Source organism: Rana temporaria, unplaced genomic scaffold (assembly GCF_905171775.1).
Source record: "Rana temporaria unplaced genomic scaffold, aRanTem1.1, whole genome shotgun sequence".
NCBI lineage: Eukaryota > Metazoa > Chordata > Amphibia > Anura > Ranidae > Rana > Rana temporaria.
Window position 1 is genome coordinate 40,228 of NW_024404540.1, and position 23,963 is coordinate 64,190.

Genomic DNA, 23,963 nt, shown 5'->3' on the forward strand with positions numbered 1-23,963 from the left:
CACACCAAACTTATCAATCCATGTCTTTATGGAGCTGGATTGATTTGTGCCCAGGCGGACAGTCATGCTGGAACACAAAGATGTCCCTTATAAACATAGAAGGCTTCTGTGTTTACAAGTGATAGTGAGGAGCGGAGGGTGAGAACTAGAATGGAGTTCCACATTCCGGCTACAAAACTGGGTTGAAGGGTCACATGTCAAGGCCTGGCGAGCCGTATTCAGCCTGTGGGCCTTGTGTTTGATATCTGTGCTGTAGAGGGATGAATGATAATAGAAGGAAGACTGAAGCTGTTTCTGGTACTGCTGGTACTGGATTCCACTTGTACTGGCTGGTGATCTGGAATCTTTCTTTTCTATCACTTTCCAATCAGTGTGTGAGGGCAAAGTGGGGGCAAGCTGATATCTTCAGGTGTTGGTTACATTGTGTCATGCTTTGATTGGTCACAGCATTTTATTTGTGATCAGCACCGTCCAATGGACAATGCAGTGACAGTACTTTGCTTGTGCATGCTGGGGGGCGTGTAAGAGCAAGAAAAAAAATGAAGCTCTAAAATATCATCCAATCCTGTGACATCCACCTTCCATCCACTTATGTACAATAGGCAGACAGAAGGCAGTCAATGTCCCCAAAAATCATAATTCTGATGATGATGTCATTCATAATGATGATGATGGAAACAATATGACTGAATTTGTTTAATCTGATCTACAGCATTATACATTGAATCAATGTGTTACATTTACATAATTCTCTTCCCCAGCATTGTCCCTCTTGTGTTCAGTTCAGGTTTGAAAAGTAAAATGTAGAGTTTTGGAGAAAACATACACAATAATATTCCAGCACTGGAGGTCAGTATGGCGAATATCTCCACAGCCACCATGTATTTCCCTCTGGTGCTCAGATAGGCCGGGATCATGGCAATCCAGACACTGCAGAACACCAGCATGCTGAAGGTGATGTACTTGGCCTCATTAAAACTGTCCGGTAATGTCCTCACCATGAAAGCCAGAAGAAAACTCACAGCTGCCAGAAACCCCATATAACCCAACATAGAGTAGAAGCCGATAACTGACCCTTCATTACACTGAATGATGATCTTCCCAGGATAGGAGTCCATGTCATACTCCTGAAATGGTGGAGAGATGGACAACCAGAGAATGCAATTCATAACCTGAATGGATGAGCAGAATAACATGACTGTATTGGGAAGTTTGACTCCCACCCATTTTCTACAAGAGCTTCCAGGTCTGGTGGCTTTAAAAGCAATGAAGACCATGATGGTTTTGGCGAGGATAGAAGATGCTGAGATGGTGAAGGGAACTCCAAAAGTGACTTGTTGCAGCATACAGGTAATATCCACAGGACGGCCAAGGAACAGGAATACAGAAAGGAAGCTCAGTATGAGGGAGAGGAGCAGAATGAAGCTGAGGTTCCGGTTATTGGCTCTGACTATGGGAGTGCTCCGAAACCAAACAAATAGTCCAAGTATAAGGAGAGATGTTGTAGCAAATATGACTGAAGTTATAGAAAAAAATAAAACTAGAATGTCCTCCTCGTATGATAAATACTCATTGACCTTGTCACTACAAATAGTTTTAGCTTTGTTAGGCCATTCATTTTCAGGACACTTCTTGCAGAGTTCACTGTCTGTAGAGTAAAAAGAAGTGAAAATAACATTAGGCATGGTCGCTATTTCACTGTATTAAATATTTTTTTTGCATTTTTCCTTAACCACTTGACCTCCAGAAGATTTAACCCCTTCATGACCAGGCCATTTTTCAATCACCTCTGCGCTTTGTGTGCTATAAACAAAAAAAGACCAACAATCTTGAAAATATAAAATAAAAATATACTTTCTGCTATAAAACACATTCAATGGGGCGCATGCACGGCACAAAGCTGGACGGTCGCAACTGAGAAGAGCTCCGAGCACAGCGGGGACTTCAGCGCCTTCTCTGGGTCTATTTACTGCGATACACGCACCCAATCCTACCTGCACCCCCGGGGGAAAGAGCCGTGCATGCCGTCTTCCAAGTCTCGATGCGGGAAACCAGCGCAAAAGACCCCAACGAACTACCTCCTTAGGCCCCATACACACGATAGAATTCATCCGCAGATAAATCCCAGCAAATGGGTTTCTGCGGATAGATTCTATGGTGTGTACACGCCAGCGGATCTGTTTCCGCGGAGAAATCTCCTCTGGGATGGATTCCAGCAGATCGGATATTTGCTGACATGCACAACAAATCCATCTGCTGGAATCCATTCCAACGGATGGATCCGCTCGTCTGTACAGACTTACCGGATCCATCCGTCCAAAGGGATTCCCCGCACGCGTCGTAATGATTTGACGCATGCGTGGAATTCCTTATATGACAGCGTCGCGCCGTCGCCGCGTCATAATCGCGGCGACGGCGCGACACGTCATCGCCAGAGGATTTCCGCACGGATTTCAATGCGATGGTGTGTACACTCCATCGCATCGAAAATCTGCGGAAATCTTTGAGAGGATTTATCCGTGGAAACGGTCCGCTGGACCGTATCCGCGGATAAATTCTCTCGTGTGTATGGGGCCTTAGAGTTCCGGGAGATGGCTGGGAAGCCTCAAGATGGCGCCGGATCACAACGTGCTCAGACCTCTGCACACAGCCTGGCGGCCTCCCCTGCACACTCGTCCGTCGAAAGTGAGTACAATCTGCAGCTCACTAAGGCAGACCTTGAGGACAGCCTAGCAGCCATGTATACGAAGCTGGCTGAGAAATTTCAGACTGAGCTCCACAAATCAACTAAAACTCTGCAGCAGGAGATGGCTGTTCTGGGCGGCAGAACGGATCTTTTGGAAACAAAGCACGATGAGCTGCAACTAGCTTATTCTGACCTCCGCAGTGATCATAAATCTCTCACTGAATCTGTGTCCCAGCTCCAGTCCCATTTAGAGGACTTGTACAACAGAAACAGGAGGAGAAATTTGAGGATCAGAGGGGTCCCAGAGGCGGTCACAGAGCTTATCCCTGCCATACACAAGTTGTTCCAGTCCCTGCTTCCTGTGGATGCTTTTGCTTGTGATAGGATTCATAGAGCCCTTTGCCTTAGCCTCCAGTGGATAAACCACCCAGGGACGTAGTCTATTGCCTTAAGGACTACCTGGTGATGGAAGAGATCCTAAGGGCTTCCCGCAATACCCCCAACATTGTGCTGGACAGAACCAGGGTTCAAATTTTTCTGGATATTTCCCCGGCCACTTTGGATAAGCAATGCAGATTTAAGAAGATCACCACACCTCTCCAAGAGGCTAGAATCAGGTACAGATGGGGATTTCCTTTTAAACTCCAGGTCCCACACCAGGGGACCACATACACAGTGGTCACCATCTAAGAGGGGAAGGAACACCTCATCAAGCTTGGGCTCATGGCAAAAAAGGATCTTCCTAGTATGCCCTTCCCCCCCCGCCCGTCTGCCATCTGGTCCACCCCATCCTCGTAGAGAGACCGCAGAAGACAGAGGCAGGATCTCAGGGAGCGATTGAATTGATCGGATACTTCTTCCCGCTTATCCCAGACCCACCACGTGTTTTCCCTCTTCTGGATGAGGATCTTTCCCTGACAGCTGAGGAGAACTGACATTATTTACGGGGGAGGTGTTCGCGGGTTTGAATCCTTCCTGCATCAGGGTCTCCTCCCTCCCCCCTGGAAATCAGCTTACTCCTCTTTGCACCATTTTCACCCCAACTGTTTCCCGCTGTGCTGACGTACAGCGGTGCACGTTTGGTTGTCCCCCCACTCTTGTGGATACCCTCAAGACAGAGGAAGAGAAGTTTGAAGATACTCTAAGTTTTCCTCATTCTTTTCTTTTTTTTTCTTTCTTCTCATTTTTGTCCTCCAACAGGTTGCCAAGAGTGTTGGACAGTTCAGTCCTATTGGTCAAGAAGTTTAACGTCTGACAGGTTACTACCTTTGCCTATTGTCGGGATGGTCTTTCCCCTCCCGACCCCACTAGTTTTCATGTCGTTTGTTTTCTTTTACTGTTTTATTGCTTTAGGTTGCAGGACTCTTTTTGCAGATGTCGCAAATCGTGATGTGTTTGGTATGCTTGCCTTTATGGCTTATGCTAGACCCTTTTACATATTATGTGACAAGATCCTTCCTCGCCCAGGTCCTGCTCTCCCGACACTCCTCTGCTACCAGTGAGTCAGCTTGCAGATTGCAGCGTCTGATGGTCCAGTCATCCAAGGTTCCGGGGTCCGAACTACAGCTATGTGCCATTCAGACCCATTAAGAACAAACACCAGGCAGGCTGTATGTAAGTTCAAGCAGGACTCTTTATTTCAAGTACACAGCACACTTTTATACAGAATTTTGGAACATCCCACTCCCAACAACCGCTTTCCTATTGGTCAATTGTAAAGTATATCCAGTCTTCACTCAAGTCCTCCTTGACCATGCAAATGAGGACTTGAAATTGTCAACAGGGATTGGTCCAATAGCTTGGATAGAAAGACTTGTGTATTGAGACAGAAGCCCCAGGGGGTAATCAATGTACACAATAACCCGGTCTACTTAATTACTACCTCTGAGAGGTTACCTTCCTTTTAGACAATAGAATGCTAATTCAATACAGCTGACAGGAGGCTTCTGACCTTTAGAACAATAAACACATACATCTTCACACATACATTCTAGATTCAATTAACCTTCAATCCATAGTTTTTTAGCCAGACGGAGTGTCTCCGACACCCGCTCTTAGCCTGCAGAGCACAATAAAAGGTATTTCTCTAGCTGGTTCCACTTAGCATTTCAATAGCCGGTGTCCTTGCATTGAATGTCCCTCTCCTGTGTAACAGATGTCAAGTAGAAACACTTTAATATCTTAAGATCCATGACATTACTTCCCCTGGGAAACAGTCCAACAGCCGCAGTGGGACCCAAACGGGTCAACTCGAGGATGTTGGAAAAGTAGTCTTAAGGTTCCAGGACTGTCCACTGGGATGACCCATCTGCCTTCCTGTTTTGAGGTCCTGGCCCATAATCGGATGGCAAGAGGCTCACATTCAGTCCTCTCCAAAAGCCCCTGTCCCGGCTAGGTCTGTCACACATCTCCCCCTTTGGCAGGAGACTAACACTGGGAGAGACCCCAATTCCGGTACCCACCCAGTACCCCAGATAACTTGTCCCAAACGGAGCATTACTCACCCAGCCAATCTCTGCCTCTATCAGAGAACACGCCTGCCGCTGGGGAGAGGCCTGGACTGGCCCTTCTCCCTGGAGTCCTTTCAGCCGCTGGAGAGAAGACAGGGTGGCTGGGCTCAGTTCATCATGCCGTTGGGAATCTGGGCCAACTGGCCACCATTCCTGGGGTATACCAGTGGAGACTGCAGTCCCATCCACTGATGCTAGGTAAAAATCCCGCGGTGCTTGCAAAGCAAAGCCGACATCCTCCTGTCTCAGTGCCGCACCATGTTCTGGGGTTGTGTCCGTGGAGATCGGAGTCCCATCCACTACCACAGGAACCCCCTCTCCTGTTAGTTGAGAGCAGAGGCATGGGGCACTCTGCTCTGTTGCCAGCTCTTCCACAGTCCCATCCACCGATATCCGCTCAAGCTGTAGTGGGGTGCAGCCGCCAGTAGCATCCTGTCCTGCTGCCAGTGATTCAGCTGGGAGTACGAGCTTTACCACCTCAGCTTGTTGCTGGGGAGGGGGGCCAACCGCCCCGGCTCCCTGGAACTCCACAGTTGGTCCCAGTGCTGGGCAGAGATGGCTAGCATTCTGCCCTGTTGCCAGCACTTCTGCTGGGGGTGCATAATCCATAACATCCTCTGAACAGTCCATACACTCTGTAATCTGTGGCTGGGGAGTGATCGCCATCTTCTCACCCTGAGCCTCCGGAACTGCCACAGGGGTGGGGCAGAGGTCTTGATCCCTCTGTCCGGTGACCAGCGCTTCAGCTGGGGAAGTTCCTTGTAACTCCACAAATACTGTCCTTGGTGCTGGGCAGAGCACAGTGAAGTTTGGCCCTGATACCAGCTCTTCTGTTGGAGGCTCCCCAGGTTGTTCTTCCTCAGCAGAAAAGTCTATCAAATCCCCTGTCTCTACAACTGGTGTCTGGGGATAGAGGTTCACCATCTCCTGTCCATGGAACCCAGAAGATGCTATGGGTACTGAGCAGAGGTTAGCAGAGCTCGGCCCTGCGGTCAGCACTTCAGCTTTGGGAATGGCAAGCTCCCGATTTTCCACTGCTGATTCATCAGCCAGGATTTCATCACTGTCAGCTGATATTTCCTCATAGTCCCAGGTAAAGGGAACCTCACCCTGCTGCTGAGCGGAGTCTAGCAGCTGTTTGTAGGCGATTTCCAGTTCCCATTCCTGAGCGGCCAGGAATTCCAAATCTTCCTGTAACCAGTGCACTTCCGGGACATTCAGTCTTCGCTCTCTGTGCTCCATAATTTCCTCCCAACGCCACTCCCGATCGCTCCCAAAGTTGGGATCCCTGGACATCCTCCAATACAACAATCCCAGGCCATCATAGTCAAAGCCTTCCGTGGGGCTGTCATCCGCTGACCACGGGCACTCTTGGACTACATACCACCGGAGGGCTCTGTAGCTCTCGTCCAACCGCATCTCTTCCCGGATCAGCCTGCTTAACTCTGCTGTCCACTCCTGCTTTGGTTGTTCCCCCAATAACAGCATCCGTACTTCATACTGTGACCAGTACCTTACATGGATGGAGGGGAGAGCTTTTCCCTGGTGTCGCTGCTCGCGGGCTAGCGCTTCTTTCCAGAGTTCGCAGCGGATCGAATCAGACCATCCAAGCAGGACCTCCTCTGATACTGGTCCTCTGTGCTGTATCTGCTTCTCTCGCAACCTCCTTCTGAATTCCTCTTCCATGGTTACTGATATCTGTACCTCTCCTCTTCTTTCATTTGGTGCTGCTTCTTTAGGCGTTGTCACCGATCGCCGTATTTCTGCAATTCTCAGCTCCTGTTGCCGCTCTCGTTCTCTCTGTTGTCGCTCTCGTTCTCTCTCATCCTGCCGCTGGAGGTCTCTAATGGTATTCTGTATGGCGGTCTCTGATGGGTTCGCACCATATAATGCCAACCGCTGTTGAACTCGCTGCTGGAACAAGTCTTCAACTGACCGGGGTCCTGCATCACCATCCCTCTGATCCATCTCGGCTAGCGCAATGATCAGGGTGGTCTTGTTCTTCCCACCGGTCCCTCCACGGCTCTCAAGCAAGTCTTTTAGCATGGTTCTCCTCCAGGCTGCATAGCTGGTCATTCATGGTGGTGGTTTGGAGTTGTCCCAGTAACTGGAGAGCAAATCCCACCGCTGCCAACCAATGTGACGAGATCCTTCCTCGCCCAGGTCCTGCTCTCCCGACACTCCTCTGCTACCAGTGAGTCAGCTTGCAGATTGCAGCGTCTGATGGTCCAGTCATCCAAGGTTCCGGGGTCCGAACTACAGCTATGTGCCATTCAGACCCATTAAGAACAAACACCAGGCAGGCTGTATGTAAGTTCAAGCAGGACTCTTTATTTCAAGTACACAGCACACTTTTATACAGAATTTTGGAACATCCCACTCCCAACAACCGCTTTCCTATTGGTCAATTGTAAAGTATATCCAGTCTTCACTCAAGTCCTCCTTGACCATGCAAATGAGGACTTGAAATTGTCAACAGGGATTGGTCCAATAGCTTGGATAGAAAGACTTGTGTATTGAGACAGAAGCCCCAGGGGGTAATCAATGTACACAATAACCCGGTCTACTTAATTACTACCTCTGAGAGGTTACCTTCCTTTTAGACAATAGAATGCTAATTCAATACAGCTGACAGGAGGCTTCTGACCTTTAGAACAATAAACACATACATCTTCACACATACATTCTAGATTCAATTAACCTTCAATCCATAGTTTTTTAGCCAGACGGAGTGTCTCCGACACCCGCTCTTAGCCTGCAGAGCACAATAAAAGGTATTTCTCTAGCTGGTTCCACTTAGCATTTCAATAGCCGGTGTCCTTGCATTGAATGTCCCTCTCCTGTGTAACAGATGTCAAGTAGAAACACTTTAATATCTTAAGATCCATGACACTTGCCTTTATGGCTTATGCTAGACCCTTTTACATATTGGTATATGCTCGTCTACAGACCTTCCCGATTGTCCCCACCATACAGGGGTGCGGGACACCGGTAGCCTACTCCTTGGGACTCCCCCCCCCCAATTATATATGGGCATATCTGTCTTACAATTTTAAAATGGGCATTAAATTTATCTCCCATAACGTTAGGGGGTTTAATTCCCCTCAAAAGAGAAAAAAAGCATTTTCCGCTTACAAGTGCCTGCGGGCAGACATCATTCTATCACAGGAGACTCACTTCTCCGAAAATAACCACAAAACATATTTTGATAGATCTTTTGGCCCGGGATATTTTACAACATTTGGGGCTAGGTCCCGAGGAGTGGCAATATTCATTAAAAAGTTTGATGTTTGATGTTGAGAATATCTATAAAGATCCAGCTAGTAGATTTATTGTCATGCAGGGCTCCTTACAAGGTAAGAGGGTCACAATATCTAATGTTTATGCCCCTAATGATTCCCAAGCAACCTTCTTTAAGAATTTTTTTCGGATCTTAGACAAATACAGTTCTCCGCACTTGTTGCTGGGAGGGGACTTCAATTTGGTGGCGCACTCTGCTCTTGACAGAAGCAGGGTTGGCAGTGCCTTCAATGCGTTCCCCAAAACTTTAAAGACGCTGTTGCACTCACACAATCTAGTGGACTCCTGGAGGGCTCACAATGAAGGTGCCCATGAGTATACTTTTTACTCTCACCCCTATGACAGCTACTCCAGATTGGACTACCTGTTTTGCTCTCCTATACTCCTTGCAGAATTCCACCTCTGCAGCCATTCACCCCTGCCCATGGTTGGACCATCAGGTGGTCCCCTTGGACATTTCCCACATAGGCCTTAGACCTTCCGTAGCAGGTTGGAGGCTGAAAGAGTCTCTACTCACTGACCCCATTATAGTCTCACAGCTTGCAAAACATATGACAGAATATTTCGCCATCAATAACATGAATGACATCTCCCCCTCAGTCCTTTGGGCTGCCCATAAGGCGGTAATGAGAGGACACCATATCCAATTAGTGGCAGAGAAGAAAAAAAACAAAGATTGATTGATATTACTAGACTAACCACTGAACTAGATAAGTTATACCATTTACACATGCACACCCACACCCCTGACCTACTACTACAAATTAATAACTGTAGATTGGTAACTTGATAAAATTCTCTCCGACCAGACCGAAAGATCCCTGATATGGTCTAAGGCTAGGTTCCTGTTGCACAGTAATTCGACCTTGACCATGTTTGCCAGAAAGCTTAATCAATCACTTCAACCCCCTCACACTTACAAATTGAGAAATCCCAGTGGTAACTTAGGGCCAGATTCACAAAGCACTTACGCCTACGTATCTAAAGATGCGTGGCGTAATTGAAAAATGCGCCGCGCGTATCTTTGCGCCTGATCCTCAAAACGAAATACGCCTGAAAACCAGATTTTTCCATCCGACGTAAAACGATTACACCGGCGCATCTTGAAGCGCAACATACGCTAGACACACCATTGATTTTCTATGCTAATATGCAAATAAAGGAGATAGGGCGATCCACAAAAGTATGCTTGTGCGGCGTAGGCTAGGCCCTGTGCGCATCTGCTAGTTTCATGGTGTAAAATTACACCTTATAAAAGCTGCCCTAACTTTACACCAGCCATGTAAATGTCAGCTAAAGCAACACCGTTAGGGAAGAGCTGAGCACACACACTTGCAGGACAACAATCTGTATCCCAACATGCCAGGGGCATCCATGCTCATAGCTATACTAGTGACTTTAGTAACCGAGGGTACCCCCTCTTCTGCGGGAACAGCAGCCAGGAGATGCCTCGCAGAATGCATCTTTGCACAGTAAACACACACATTAATCATGGCACAATGAGAATGGATGCATGCACACCCACTGTGGTCCCTAGCACAGACACATCACATCCTCATCAAATTGGATTAGACCCAAGTACCCCCCCATGGTACTAGGGAGCAGCAACGCCACGCCATGGCTCCAATTATGTTACTGTGTATTCATACACCATTCACATGGACCTGGGATCACTTCTCCCTGGTCCTGGGGATCCCTACTTCACCAAAACTGAGGGTGACACCCTTTTTTCATCAGGAATGTCACCCCCACATTCATACATCATTCACACACATAAACCAAATCATAATCCCAGTATAATTAAAAAAAGAATATAAATAAAAAATAAAAAGTACAACCAAAATTAATGGCGGCGGCGTGAGCTACGCCTGGGCCGGCCACGGGCACGGCCACGGCCAACCAGGGAGACTCATGGGGGGGGAGCAGGGGAAGGAGGAGCCGCCCCTGGTGACTGTCCTCCTGCTGGCCTGCCCTCCAAGGCCACGGCTATATCCTGGTCAGACCCACAGTGAGGGCAGCCGTATTGGCCTGGACAGCCTGGGTGTTTGCGTGGACAGTCTGGGTCAGGGCACTCACCTCCAGGGACACGCCTGCTGTGGCGGTCTGCAGGTCACAAATGCATGTTATGACCGCCAAGGAGTTTGTGCTCAATTCACTGACCGAGTCCTTAATTGAGCCCAGGCTGTCCTCCATCTGGGCCAAAGTCCGGGTGACCTGACCCAGATGTTGGGTCTGCCGGGCCTGGTCCCTCTGAAGATTGGCTCGGCCACCCCCTGGTCTTCTGGGTAGCCTTCCTGCCTGCAGCTGAGGCTTTTGGCCTGGGAGGAGGGGAGAGAGAGACACTTGGGGGAGGAGTGGGAGGGGCTATCCCTGATGGAGGCCTGACTGCTGCCAGCCACATGGGTAGCCTCAGGGGTAGCCTCAGGGGGAACCACATCTGAAGTCAAAAGGATTTCCCTGGCAAGGTTCATCCGATCATCCCCATCCTCCTCCCCCTCATCCTCCTCCCCCTCAACCTCCTCATGATGTGAGGTGTGGCCACTCCCCTCCCTTGAGGACTCATGGCTTTCTTGGGGCTCTTAAGCAGCCTGTTGTCCAGGGGATGGAGCAGACTGGCCTGATGGCCCAGCAATCTCCTGGCCATCTGTGGATGACACAAAACATTCACAGGTTGGAGGATCCACACTCTTGGCACATATTCCCTTCCCCCCACACATGCTACTCACCAGATAGAATAAAAAAATAAATTACCTGTCCTCCCGCCCTCCTCAGAGTCAAAGCCAGGTAGGCCCACCACTTGTTGTCTGTGGAAGCACCGGGCCACTGCCCACTCCTCCTCAGTCAGCCTGACGGAGCAGGGTGGTCCTCCGCCAGTACTCCGCCAGTATTTATCTTGGCCATCTTGTCACGGACCAGGCTCCTGAGATCATTGATCTTCTTAGCTATCCCACTGGGGGTCCTCGTCTCCCCCCCGCATTGATCTGATCAGTTATCTCCTGGATGATCGCCCTCTTCCTGGCCGGGGGGGTCCCGGCTCTCAGGGCCATGCAAATATCGCCCATATCGGGTGATCGCCCTGGCAAGTATTTGCTTTTCTCGCACCGAAAAATTCAGCTTTCGTCTCTTTGGTGCCATCTCACCAAACACACACACAAAAATCTAACACAACAAACAAACACAAATACACACAGAACAAACACACACAAAAAGACACAGAACAAACACACACAAAAAGACACAGAACAACACACACACAAAAATCAAACCACAAACACAAGACACCAAAATCAAACAACACAAGCAGACAGCTAATACAAATTCAAAAACAAACACAGAAAAAACAAACAGAAAAAACACTCAGAAAAAAAACACAGCTACTACAACCTCCTTACTTCTATAAATCTTTTATCTAACAATACTACACACACCAACAGACAACAGAGCAAAAGCAACTTGCTTTAGGAAAGGGAACACAGGGATGTACTTTTGCAATGGAAATGCGTTTGTGTGGGGCTATTTATACACAGGGCGTATCTCACTAAGTCTGCTTGGCCTTTTTCCTATCTCACTGATTGCGCCGGCCCGAGTTCTGAGCATGCCCAGTGAGGTGCAGATTTGTGCGCGCATGCACAGTACGGCCGACCCTTCATTTGCATGGGGTCACGGCTCATTTCAATGGAGCACGCCCACTTCCTTCCCACTTGCAATAACCCCGCCTTACGCCTCGGTATTTACGTTACGCTGGCGCACATTTGGGCGCAAATGCTCTGTGGATACGGCACTTACGTCACAAAATTCAGCCGCCTTAACTTAAATGACATACGTTAGGACAAACTAAATTTGCGCCGCTCTACGTGAATCCGGCCCATAGTCTCCCACCCATCGGAGGTTTTACAAAAAATTTCAACGTTTTATACAAAGCTTCTTTCCCCTCCGTCCTCACCCCCTGACCCTGCACTTATGTCTTGGTTAGATGACCTGCCTCTTCCCGCTCTTACACCAGAACACCTACAAGAGCTAAATGCTGCTTTCTCAGAGTCTGAAATACTTGAAGTTATTAAATCATTAAAGCCTTCCAAATCCCAGGCCCTGATGGGTACTCAGCCCCATACTATAAAAAAAATTAAAGAAAATTCCACACCTAAAATCCCTCTTTAACCATATTCTTAAAGGCAATGTTTTTCCGGATGACATGCTTCTTGCAAACATGTCCCTGATCCCAAAGCCCAACAAGGATCACTCCCTACCCCAAAACTATAGACAAATTTTGGTCATTAATACTGATCTTAAGATCTTTGGCCGTATTCTAGCCGACAGACTCTCAAATATCATTACCTCCCTAATTTCCCCAGATCAGACAGGCTTTATCCCAACCAGACAGATCACGGATAACATCAGGCTTGCTTCCAACCTCATTTCAGATGCTGATTTACACACTCGCAGGGTACTGCTCCTAAGCTTGGATATCCACAAGGTTTTCAATAGCGTTCTGTGGCCGTACCTTGAACTAACCCTAGCTAAATTTGGCTTTTCTGGGGCCTTTGTCCACGGGTTCAGGACACTTTACAATCACCCATGCACTCGGATTAAACTCCCAGGCTGTAAGTCTGATTACTTTACGCTAGGTAGGGGAACGCGACAAGGGTGCCCCTTATCACCTTTTATTCGTCCTTGCTATCGAACCCCTGGCCCGTTCAATCAGCCTGGACCCCAACATTAAGGGATACACTAAAGGTGATCAGGAGTTTAAACTTAGCTTATATGCCGATGATGTCCTCCTATTCTTGGCTGACCCAATAGTCTCGATTCCCAATCTTATCTCCACCTTACGCATCTTTCAGGACATCTCAAGTCTAGGAGTTAATCTCAGTGTTCCGCCCTCCCCATAAACCTCCCTCATCACACTATTTCCTCTCCCCTATCTAATTTTAATTTCTCTATTGAATCACAGACTTCATCGTATTTGGGGATTAGGTTAGCGCCTTCGCTCCACAAAATGTACCTGGCCAATTAACCGCCTGCCTTTATACGCATTAGACAATTGCTACATACATGGAGCCCATACCATATCACCTTCTTAGGCAGAATCCAGGCAGCAAAAATGTCTGTTCTCCCCAAGCTTCCATTTTTATTTAGAGCCCTTCCCAACTATGTTTCTCGTCAAACAATCAAGCTACTACAGCGTGATGTGAATACATTTGTCTGGCACAATAAGAAACCCCGTCTAGGTAAACAAATGGTTTATAGACCAAGGGCCTTGGGCGGTCTGGGTTTGCCTAACCTCTGGCTTTTTTATATCTCTGCTAGACTACTGCAATTAGCACAATGGCATACCCCCCCCAAGCGGTATCCCTTGGCTGCGCTTCAAACGGATTTCTATAGCCCCCTATTATCTCCCGGGCCTGCTGTGGGCCAAATCAATTTGCCCCAAAGATATTTCCACTTCAAACATGGTAGTGGGCCAATCCCTGTATCTCTGGTCCTTATATAAGAATAAGTTCTCCTTACTCCCTCCCAACCCCAGTCTAGCCTCTTATATTGGCGACCCCTCATTTGCCCTTTGGATCTCAAAGAACTTGGTGACCCTGTACTCTCTTCAGAAGGATGGGGTGATATACGCATTCCAATCCTTACAATCCTCCCACTCCCTCCCCAAGTCAGAATTTTACAAATATTTGCAAATCAGACATTTTTTTTTAACTCACAATACTCTGGTACCACTACTAGCCCTGTTACTACATTTGAGGGTCTCTGTGGCCCTTCCTCCAGAGATAGAGGGACCATCTCCCGTCTATATGGTTTCCTGGGCGGTCTTGGCCTCCCAAAAAAAAATCTGCAGCTATGCTTGGCTGGGAGCTGGAGACTGGTGTGGTTGCTTCCCCGGAGGAATGGTCTGATAGGATCTCCAATATGCACAAATGCACAAAATCTGTGGCGGTGAACGAAACGATGGTGAAGCTTCATACCAGGTGGTATTTTACTCCTGCTAAATTGCATAAAATCTTCCCCACGGTTTCCGAGCTTTGCTTCAGGGGTTGTCCGGAGAAAGGGACTCACGTACACATCTTTTGGAGCTGTACAGCCCTGAGGGACCTTTGGCATAGGGTTACCGATAAGGTGGTAGAGGTCACGGGGGTTCGAACCCTGCTAACACATCAGATGTGCTTGTTATTCGCAGAGATACCCAGTTCCACCCCCTCTGGACAGAAACTATCACACACACTCTTCAGTGCGGTTCATTGGTCCAATGCCCTGTTTTGGTGAACTCCTAGAGTCCCCTGGGACCAGGTCCTTAAGCGTATGGCCGCCATTCAAATCATGGAGAGGGTCTTCCACACCATTATGAATACTATGCACGTTTATGATTTAAAATGGAGGCCCTGGTCTCCCTGATCATTAGTTCATTATCATGGTCACTTCACCCCTGCACCCTCTCACTTACTTGCATTTAGGCTGGCACCTTTGAAAATGGCTTCCCGTAACCTGCTCTGTTTTTCCTTTTTTGGATTGTGTATTTTTTTTTTGGTTTCTTTGTTCTCTTTTTATTATTTCTTTGTATTTTATTGTATTTTCTTCACTTCTGAGCAGTAGTGTCATGATAATGTGGAAAGGCCAACAACACCCTCTGTTTGTTTACTGTTTTCCCCTCTTTGGCTGATGCCACATGATTTCCACACTATGTAACTTCAGTCATGTAAGTGGACCAAAATGGTCCGATTTTTGTTATCGCACTCTGTTACATGTTTTATGTCCGTGTATATCCTTTACTGGATGCTCATTGTTCATGATATTATTTTCTCAATAAAAAGCGTTTGTATTAAAAAAAAAAACACATTCAATAAAAAAAAATGCATTCCCTCATAAATTGTATTCTGCTACATGTCTTTGGTAAAAAATATATCCCAATAAGCGTATATTGATTGGTTTATGTGAACTGTGGTAAATAAACTTTGGTATATATTTATGATTTTTTTTTATACCAGTAACGGCAGTGATCAGCGACTTATAGAGGGACTGTGATATTGTGGCAGACAATCTGACACTAACTGACACTTTTGACACTTTGCAGGAACCAGTGACACTAATACAGTAATCTGTGCTAAAAATATGCACTGTCACTGTACTAATGACACTGGCTGGGAAGGGGTTAAACATCAGAGACAATAAAATCGTTATCTGTGTGCCTAGCCAGTGTTTTTGTGTACTGTGTGTGTGTTGTTTTTTCTAAGGTCAGAGATAGAATAAAAGTGCAGAAAGGCCTCATCAGTAGAGTTGAGCGGACACCTGGATGTTCGGGTTCGGCGGGTTCGGCCGAACTTCGGAAAAAAGTCCGGGTTCGAAACCCGAACTTGACCCGAACCCGAACCCGAACGCCATTGAAATAAACTTAGAACTGTCCCTGCACAAAGTGTCATTTCTGAAAGGAAAACAAGTCATTTAAAACGGTCTTTGCGGCTATAATGAATTGTCGGCTTCGGCAATTCAGAGAGGATTCATTCATAAAAAAAAAAAAATAGTGTGGGGGTCCCCCCAAATTCAATTACCAGGCCCTTCAGGTCTGGCATGGATATTAAGGGGAACATCGCCGTCAATTTAAAAAAAAAATGACATGGGGTTCCCCCCAAATATCCATTCCAGACCCTTCAGGTCTGGTGTGGATTTTAAGGGGAACTCCACCCCAAATAAAAAAAAAATGGCGTGGAGTTCCCCCCAAAATCCACACCAGACCCTTATCCGAGCATGTTAACCTGTCCGGCCACAGACAAGAGGGGGGGACAGAGTGTGGCCCCCCCTCTCCTGAACCTCCCCTACAGCCCAGCCGAATGACGCGACGCGGGCCACCCGTCACGTGACCCCGCCCCCTCTGACGCAAGGGGAATGTCTGGGCTTTCCCAGTGATGTAACAGAGTGTGCGTCAGAGGGGGACGGGGTCACATGATGGGTGGCCCCGCCTCCCCTATATAAGAAATCTCAAAACTCTGGCCGCGTCATTCAGCTGGGATGTTTCCAGCGGAGAGAGAAGGTCGGCGGTGCTGCTCTGGATGGATTTCTCATCGCTGGACCAGAAAGATCACCCGTCGCTGGATACAGACAAGATAGGACTGGGGAGCCGGATCGAGAGTGGATTTTTTTTCTTTTTTTTAATTAATAAAGGACTTTTTTCTACAGTGTCTGTGTGGTTTTTTTTACAAGAATTTACACTTCCTTTGTGAAATGGTAAGGGTACAGTGTACCCCATTACCAATTGACATAGGGGGGGCCAGGATCTGGGGGTCCCCTTTATTAAAGGGGTCTTCCAGATTCTGATAAGCCCCCCCGCCCGCAGACCCCCACAACCACCGGGCAAGGGTTGTGGGGATGAGGCCATTGTCCCCATCAACATGGGGACATCCTCCCCATGTTGAGGGCATGTGGCCTGGTACGGTTCAGGAGAACCCCCCCTCTTTTCTGCGGCCGGCCAGGTTAACATGCTCGGATAAGGGTCTGGTGTGGATTTTGGGGGGAACTCCACGCAATTTTTTTTTAAATTTGGGGTGGAGTTCCCCTTAAAATCCACACCAGACCTGAAGGGTCTGGAATGGATATTTGGGGGGAACCCCACGTCATTTTCTTTTAAATTGATGGCGGTGTTCCCCTTAATATCCATTCCAGACCTGAAGGGCCTGGTAATTGAATTTGGGTGGACCCCCACACAATTTTTTATTTTTTTTTATGAATGAATTCTCTCTGAATTGTCAAAGCCGACAATTCATTATAGCTGCAAAGCCGGTTTTAAATGACTTTTTTTCCTTTCAGAAATGACACTTTGTGCAGTGCCATTACATAGCCGAACTCCGAACTCCGAACCCGAACTTTCAGCAAATTATTTGGGTTCGGGTTCGGGTCCAAAAAAAAACAAAATTTGGTACGAACCCGAACTTTACAGTTCGGGTTCGCTCAACCCTACTCATCAGTAATCATTAATTTCATACAATTTAGGGAGATGTTCAGCCTGCAAAGTGTAAAGTATGTACAGAATGGGGTAGATTCACGTACAGCGGCGCATATTACCGCCGGGCGTAGAGTATCTAAGATACACTACGCCGCCGTAACTTTCTTTTTTTTCGAATCCTCAAAGAATTTGTGCCGTAAGTTACGGTGGCGTAGTGTATCTTTGGCGTCGTAAGGGCGCGGAATTCAAATGGATGTGATGGGGGCGTGTTTTATGTAAATACGTCGTGACTCGACATAAACAACGTTTTTTTTTTATGGCGCATGCGCCGTCCGTGGGGGTATCCCAGTGCGCATGCTCGAAATAAAACCAGGACAAGCCAATGCTTACGACGGTGACGTCATTCTACGCAAATCCCTATTTGCGAACGACTTACGCAAACTACGTAAAAAATTCAAAATGTGAGGCGGGAACGACGTCCATACTTAACATTGGTACGCCTCATATAGCAGGGGTAACTATACTCCGGAAAAAGCGAACGCAAACGACGTAAAAAAATGCGAATGCGAAGGCGATCCACAACGGTTTTTTGTGTTCGCTACATCGCCGCTAGTCTAGTTTCCCGTCGCAAAGTTAGTTGTCGTTTTGGGTGCCTTAAATTTAGTCATTGCTGTCTAAAGTATGGCCGTCATTCCCGCGTTGAAATTTAAAATTTCACGTCATTTGCGTAACACGTCCGGGAATACAGAAGTACGCTACGCGCGTCGCCGTTCGAAAAAATGACGTCACTTCACGCAAAGCACGGCGGGAGTTACGAAACAGAGCATGCGCAGTAGGTCCGGCGCGGGAGCGCGCCTAATTTAAATGGCACACGCCCATTTAAATTACGCGGGATTACGCCGGAGGCCGCCGGCGTAGTTTTCATCGCAAGTGCTTTGTGAATCAGGCACTTGCGATGAAAACTTGCGGCGGTGTAACGTTACGCTGCCGCACTTCTACCTGAATCTGGCCCATAGAAACATAAAACTTACCAGATTGGTTTGATATTTCTCCTTCTGAACACGGAACACAATTATAACAACATGGGTGATATCCTTCTCTTACAGATTTTCTGAACCCCGGAAGACATTCCTCGGAGCATTGACCTCTTGGGACCTGAGATAATATAGAGCTATATGATCTATTCAAGAGTAAAAGTACAGATATAATAGTGTAGGGAAGCCGAGCTTCTGATGTTTACAATGATGCAGCATGTACAGTATACCTTGGTGGAAACACATGGACCATTCCAGAAGGTGGCCCTTCATTAGTCTGGATACCACAGAATATGTTCTGATCCAGAAGACAGAATAAGGCCCCGTACACATGACCGGATATATCCGCTGGGATTGATCACCGGATCAGTTCCAGCGGATAGATCCGGTCGTGTGTAGGCCAATTTTCGTTGGATAAAAATCCAGCTGATGGATTCCCAGCGGATAAAAATTTTGTAGCATGATACAAAATCTATCCGCTGGGATCCAGTCCAGCGGACTGATCCGGTCGACTGTACAGACTCACCGGATCAGTCCGTCCGCTCCCATCCCTCGCATGCGTCGTAATGATTCGACGCATGCGTGAAAGTGTTTACCTTCCAGCGTCACGCACGTTGCCGCGTCATCGTCGCGGCGATGGCGCCACACGTGACCACGGATGTTTTCCGCGCGGATTTTGATCCGATGGTGTGTACAAGCCATCGGATCAAAATCCGGAGGAGGAATGTCCGCTGGAAACGGTCCAGCGGACCGTTTCCAGCGGATATCCTCTCATGTGTATGGGGCCTTAGACATCTAGGAGTACTAGAATCCTTTCATTAGAAAAGTTACAGCAACAAAACTATCAGTACAAACATAAAAACTCAAAAATGTGTATATGTGCTAAACATCTAGGGCTAGATTCAGGTACCTGCGCTGCGGCGTAACATAACTCATTTACGTTACACCACCGCAACTTTTCAGCGCAAGTGCCTGATTCACCAAGCACTTGCGTGTAAACTTACGGCGGTGTAACGTAAAGCCGTCCAGCGCAAGCCCGCCTAATTCAAATGGGGCGTGTACCATTTAAATTAGGCACGCTCCCGCACCGAACGTTCTGCGCATGCTCCGTGTGAAAATTTCCCGCCGTGCTTTGCGCGAAATTACGGCGCCCCGGCGTGTTTTTTGACCGGCGACGTGCATTACGTCCTTTCGTATTTCCGGACGTCTTACGCAAAAAAATTTTTAATTCGACGTGGGAATGACGGCCATACTTTAACATGGATGGTCTAATTTTACACCATCTAAATAGGACTCGTAACTTTACGACGGGAAAAGCCGACCAGCGACGACGTAAGAGAATGCGACGAACGCGCGTAGCTTCGTGGATCGCCGTAAACAGCTAATTTGCATACCCGATGCGGAAAACGATGCAAACTCCACCCAGCGGGCGCCGAAGTATTGCATCCTAAGATCCGACGGTGTAAGTCACTTACACCTGTCGGATCTTAGGGAGATCTATGCGTAACCTGATTCTATGAATCAGCCGCATAGATACGACCGTCGTATCTCTGAGATACGACGGCGTATCAGGAGATACGCTGTCGTATCTCCTACCTGAATCTGACCCCTAGTTCCTGCACCTTGATTACTAAAAATAGTTAAATTATAAATGTTGTGTTAAATGCATCTTCTGTAACAACTGATAGTATGGTGGAAAATTCAACAACACTGGATAGACTCCGTGATATACAACGCTTGCTGGGATGAAGTGACACCGGGCAATCGGTGATATCTACAAGAAACTAAATATATATATGAAGTGACAAAGTATTAGAGGTTAGGGAAATGACTGAGGAAACAATGTTAAAGGGCAGATGGATAACAAACTTCATGTGGTGGAAACAATAGTGTCAACATCAAAATTCTCAATGTGAACTCAAATCTGAAGCCTCGTACACACAATCAGTCCATCCGATGAGAACAGTCTGATGGATCGCTGTCGTTGGTTAACCGATGAAGCTGACTGATGGTCCGTTGGGCCTACACACCATCAGTTAAAAAAACGATTGTGTCAGAACGCGGTGACGTAAAACACGACATGCTGAAAAAAATGAAGTTCAATGCTTCTAAGCATGCGTCGACTTGATTCTGAGCATGTGTGGATTTTTAACCGATGGTTGTGCCTACTAACGATCGTTTTTTTTTCCCATCGGTTAGCAATCCATCGGTTAAAATTAAAACAAGATTGCTTTTTTTTAACCTATGGATAAATAACCTATGGGGCCCACACACAATCGATTTTGACCGATGAAAACGGTCCATCAGACCGTTGTCCTCTGGTTAACCGATCGTGTGTACAAGGCCTAAAAGTCCAAAGTTAATTAATACAAATTGTTTTCCTGTCCAAGAATTACAACTGTGACATTTCTTCCCACAGGTAAAAAACAAGGTAAACGGGATATGGATCCTGACTCACCAGACGGTGTTGATCATCTCTATCACATGACAGGGGGAGTCAAATCAGGCTTGTGTGGTCACCGTGACCAAATGACACGTCTACAACCAAGCTTCCCATCCACTCCATACGATCGTACTAGGTATCCTAGACTCGGGTCCTCACAGACACCTTCTCTGATCGAACCTGTGTGGCAGAAGAATGTTGATGTTGACACTATTGTTTCCACCACATGAAGTTTGTTATCCAATTGCCCTTTAACATTGTTTTCTCAGTGATTTCACGTAACCTTTAATAATTTGTCCCAAGTAGGGATGAGCTTCGAGTTCGGGTCGAACTCATGTTCGACCCGAACATTGCCTGTTCACCTGTTCGGCAAACAACAAACAATTTGAGGTGTTCGCGGCAAATTCGAAAAGCCGCGGAAGACCCTGTTAAAGTCTATGGGAGAAATCTAAAGTGCTAATTTTAAAGGCTAATATGCAAGTTATTGTCCTAAAAAGTGTTTGGGGACCCGGGTCCTGCCCCAGGGGACATGTATCAATGCAAAAAAAGTTTTAAAAACTGATGTTTTTTCGGGAGCAGTGAATTTAATAATGCTAAAAGTGAAACAATAAAAGTGAAATATTCCTTTATATTTCGTACCTGGGGGGGTGTAAAGTCAGCATGTGAAAAAGCGCATGTTTCTTGTACTTAGAACTGTCTCTGCACAAAGTGTCATTTCTTTTAAAACCGCGGCTATAATGAATTAAGGAATGTGTAGAAACCTGCGCTGGGATACCTGAGGTTATAGGCTGCTGCCTCCCTAGAAACTATCCCCTAAGGGACAGGATAAAATGGTAGATATATGGATAGGGGTATTAGCGCTGCCTAAATGGACACCTGTCTCATAGATACCCTATGGGTAGTCTGCCTGTTCCTGGGGCAGGGACAGGAATCAGGTGGCCCCAATGTGGGTACTGTGGTCCCTAATAGACTGAATAGGGCCGTGTGTAAATGTAGGCCCCAATATCCTGTGGGGACTGGTATGCACGGAAACTGTGGACTGGCAACTACACTGAGGCCCCATACACACGAGAGGATCCATCCGCTGGACTTGATCCGCGGACCGGCTCCAGCGCATAGATCCCCTGGTGTGTACGATCCAGCGGATCTGTTTCCGTGGATTTTTTTCCCCTGGTAAAGGTTTTCAAGCGGATACAAATTTGAAGACATGCCTTCAAATCTATCCGCTTGAATCCATCCCAACGGATTGATCCGCTGGTCTGTACAGACTCACCGGATCAATCCGTCCGAATGCGTCGTAATGATTCGACGCATGTGTGGAATTCCTTATATGACAGCGTCGCGCACGTCGCTGCATCATCATCGCGGCAACGGCGCGACACGTCATCGCGAGGGGATTTCGGCGCGGATTTCGATCCGATGGTGAGTACACTCCATCGGATCAAAATCCTCGAGAGGATTTATCCGCGGAAACGGTCCGGCGGACCGTATCCGCAGATCAATCCTATCGTGTGTACCAGGCCTCAGAGTGCTCTAGTAGTGTGTAACATGTGTTGGCAAATATGCAAGGGTGTGCACTCTATAGAGCGGTATAGTGCTAGTCAGTGGGATGTGTATAGTACCCTTATATGGCAGTATATATTCCTAAATGTCAAAAGGGAGGCGTCTGCCTCTATACAACAACCATATCAAATGCAGATGGAAGCTAAAAGTAAAGCTGATGCCTAGGCAATTGCCCTCTGTGGAAAAAAGACAAATATGCAAAACAAGTGTCTAAGTCCGGCACCTGCAAAAACAAATCATACTAAATTGCAATTATCTATAATGGGAGATAAAGCATAAGTCCATGCAGTAATGGGTGGGTTCCAGATGCAGTAATAGTGTTTGGGCTACTGCCCCCTATAGGAGAGAAACCAGCAATAATAGTGCAATATATGATCTAATAAATATAAACTGTAGATAATGTCCGTGGTCCTTGAATTTAAGGAGAAAATATTTGCATCTATAGTTCATCCGTAACCACTAGACCATATTTTATACTGGCAAAAGCATATAAAAATTCTTGGTGAAGCAATTGGAGTCCAGCAGGCAAGTTGGGTGTGAAAGGGGTGCTCCTACAACACAGTACGACGTGGTCCCGGTGCTCCCCTCAGGGTTCCCCACTCACCAGATAGAGGTCCCCTCTTGGGGTAACATGCATATATCAAGAGCTCCTGCAGTCGCTACTCCACTCTGCTGCTCACTCCTTCCTCCAGATGGATTTTGTGCTGTAAACGATCCAAAAAGTCCAGCTTCCTTGGTTCCTCAACTCCTTCGGCATAAGGTGATGCTTTGAACCTCTCCTTTCATCTCCCTGTTGTCCAATAGTTCATACTATCACTGTGCCAGGAAGTTGTATTTTCTAAACAGCCAGTTCTGTACGAGCATGCAGATACATCCAATTAGTGAGAATGCTGCTGTTATCCTCTTCACTGTGTTAATTGTCACCTTGTTTCTCCAAAGAAGACAGTCTCCAACCTGTCCTGTTCAGCTCAGCATGCCTCTCAGACTGAGCTCTCCCTCCAGAGATGGTTGTTGTATAGAGGCAGACGCCTCCCTTTTGACATTTAGGAATATATACTGCCATATAAGGGTACTATACACATCCCACTGACTAGCACTATACCGCTCTATAGAGTGGACACCCTTGCATATTTGCCAACACATGTTACACACTACTAGAGCACTCTAAGTGTAGTTGCCAGTCCACAGTTTCCGTGCTTACCAGTCCCCACAGGATATTGGGGCCTACATTTACACACGGCCCTATTCAGTCTATTAGGGACCACAGTACCCACATTGGGGCCACCTGATACCTGTCCCTGCCCCAGGAATGGGCAGACTACCCATAGGCTATAATGAATGGTCCGCTCCCGGCAATTCAGAGAGGATTCATTCATAAAAAAAGCATGGGGGTCCCCCCAAATTCAATTACCAGGCTCTTCAGGTCTGGTATGGATATTAAGGGGAACCCCACCATCAAATGAAAAAAAATGACGTGGGGTTCCCCCCAAATACC

The 23,963-nt window shown here is 47.1% G+C and overlaps 1 protein-coding gene across 1 annotated transcript in view; it reads right to left on the reverse strand.

Moving 5' to 3' along the window:
- Window positions 1–740: 740 nt before the first annotated feature.
- The window catches only part of LOC120922163 (extracellular calcium-sensing receptor-like), a 45,551-nt gene continuing 22,328 nt past the window's right edge, over window positions 741–23,963 (reverse strand). Inside the window, exons 7-8 of the mRNA XM_040334628.1 lie at window positions 18,460–18,583; window positions 741–1,648 (exon numbers count right to left, since the gene is read on the reverse strand). Of these exons, the coding sequence (XP_040190562.1) occupies window positions 741–1,648; window positions 18,460–18,583 (1,032 nt within the window). The remainder of the gene's footprint in view (window positions 1,649–18,459; window positions 18,584–23,963) is intronic.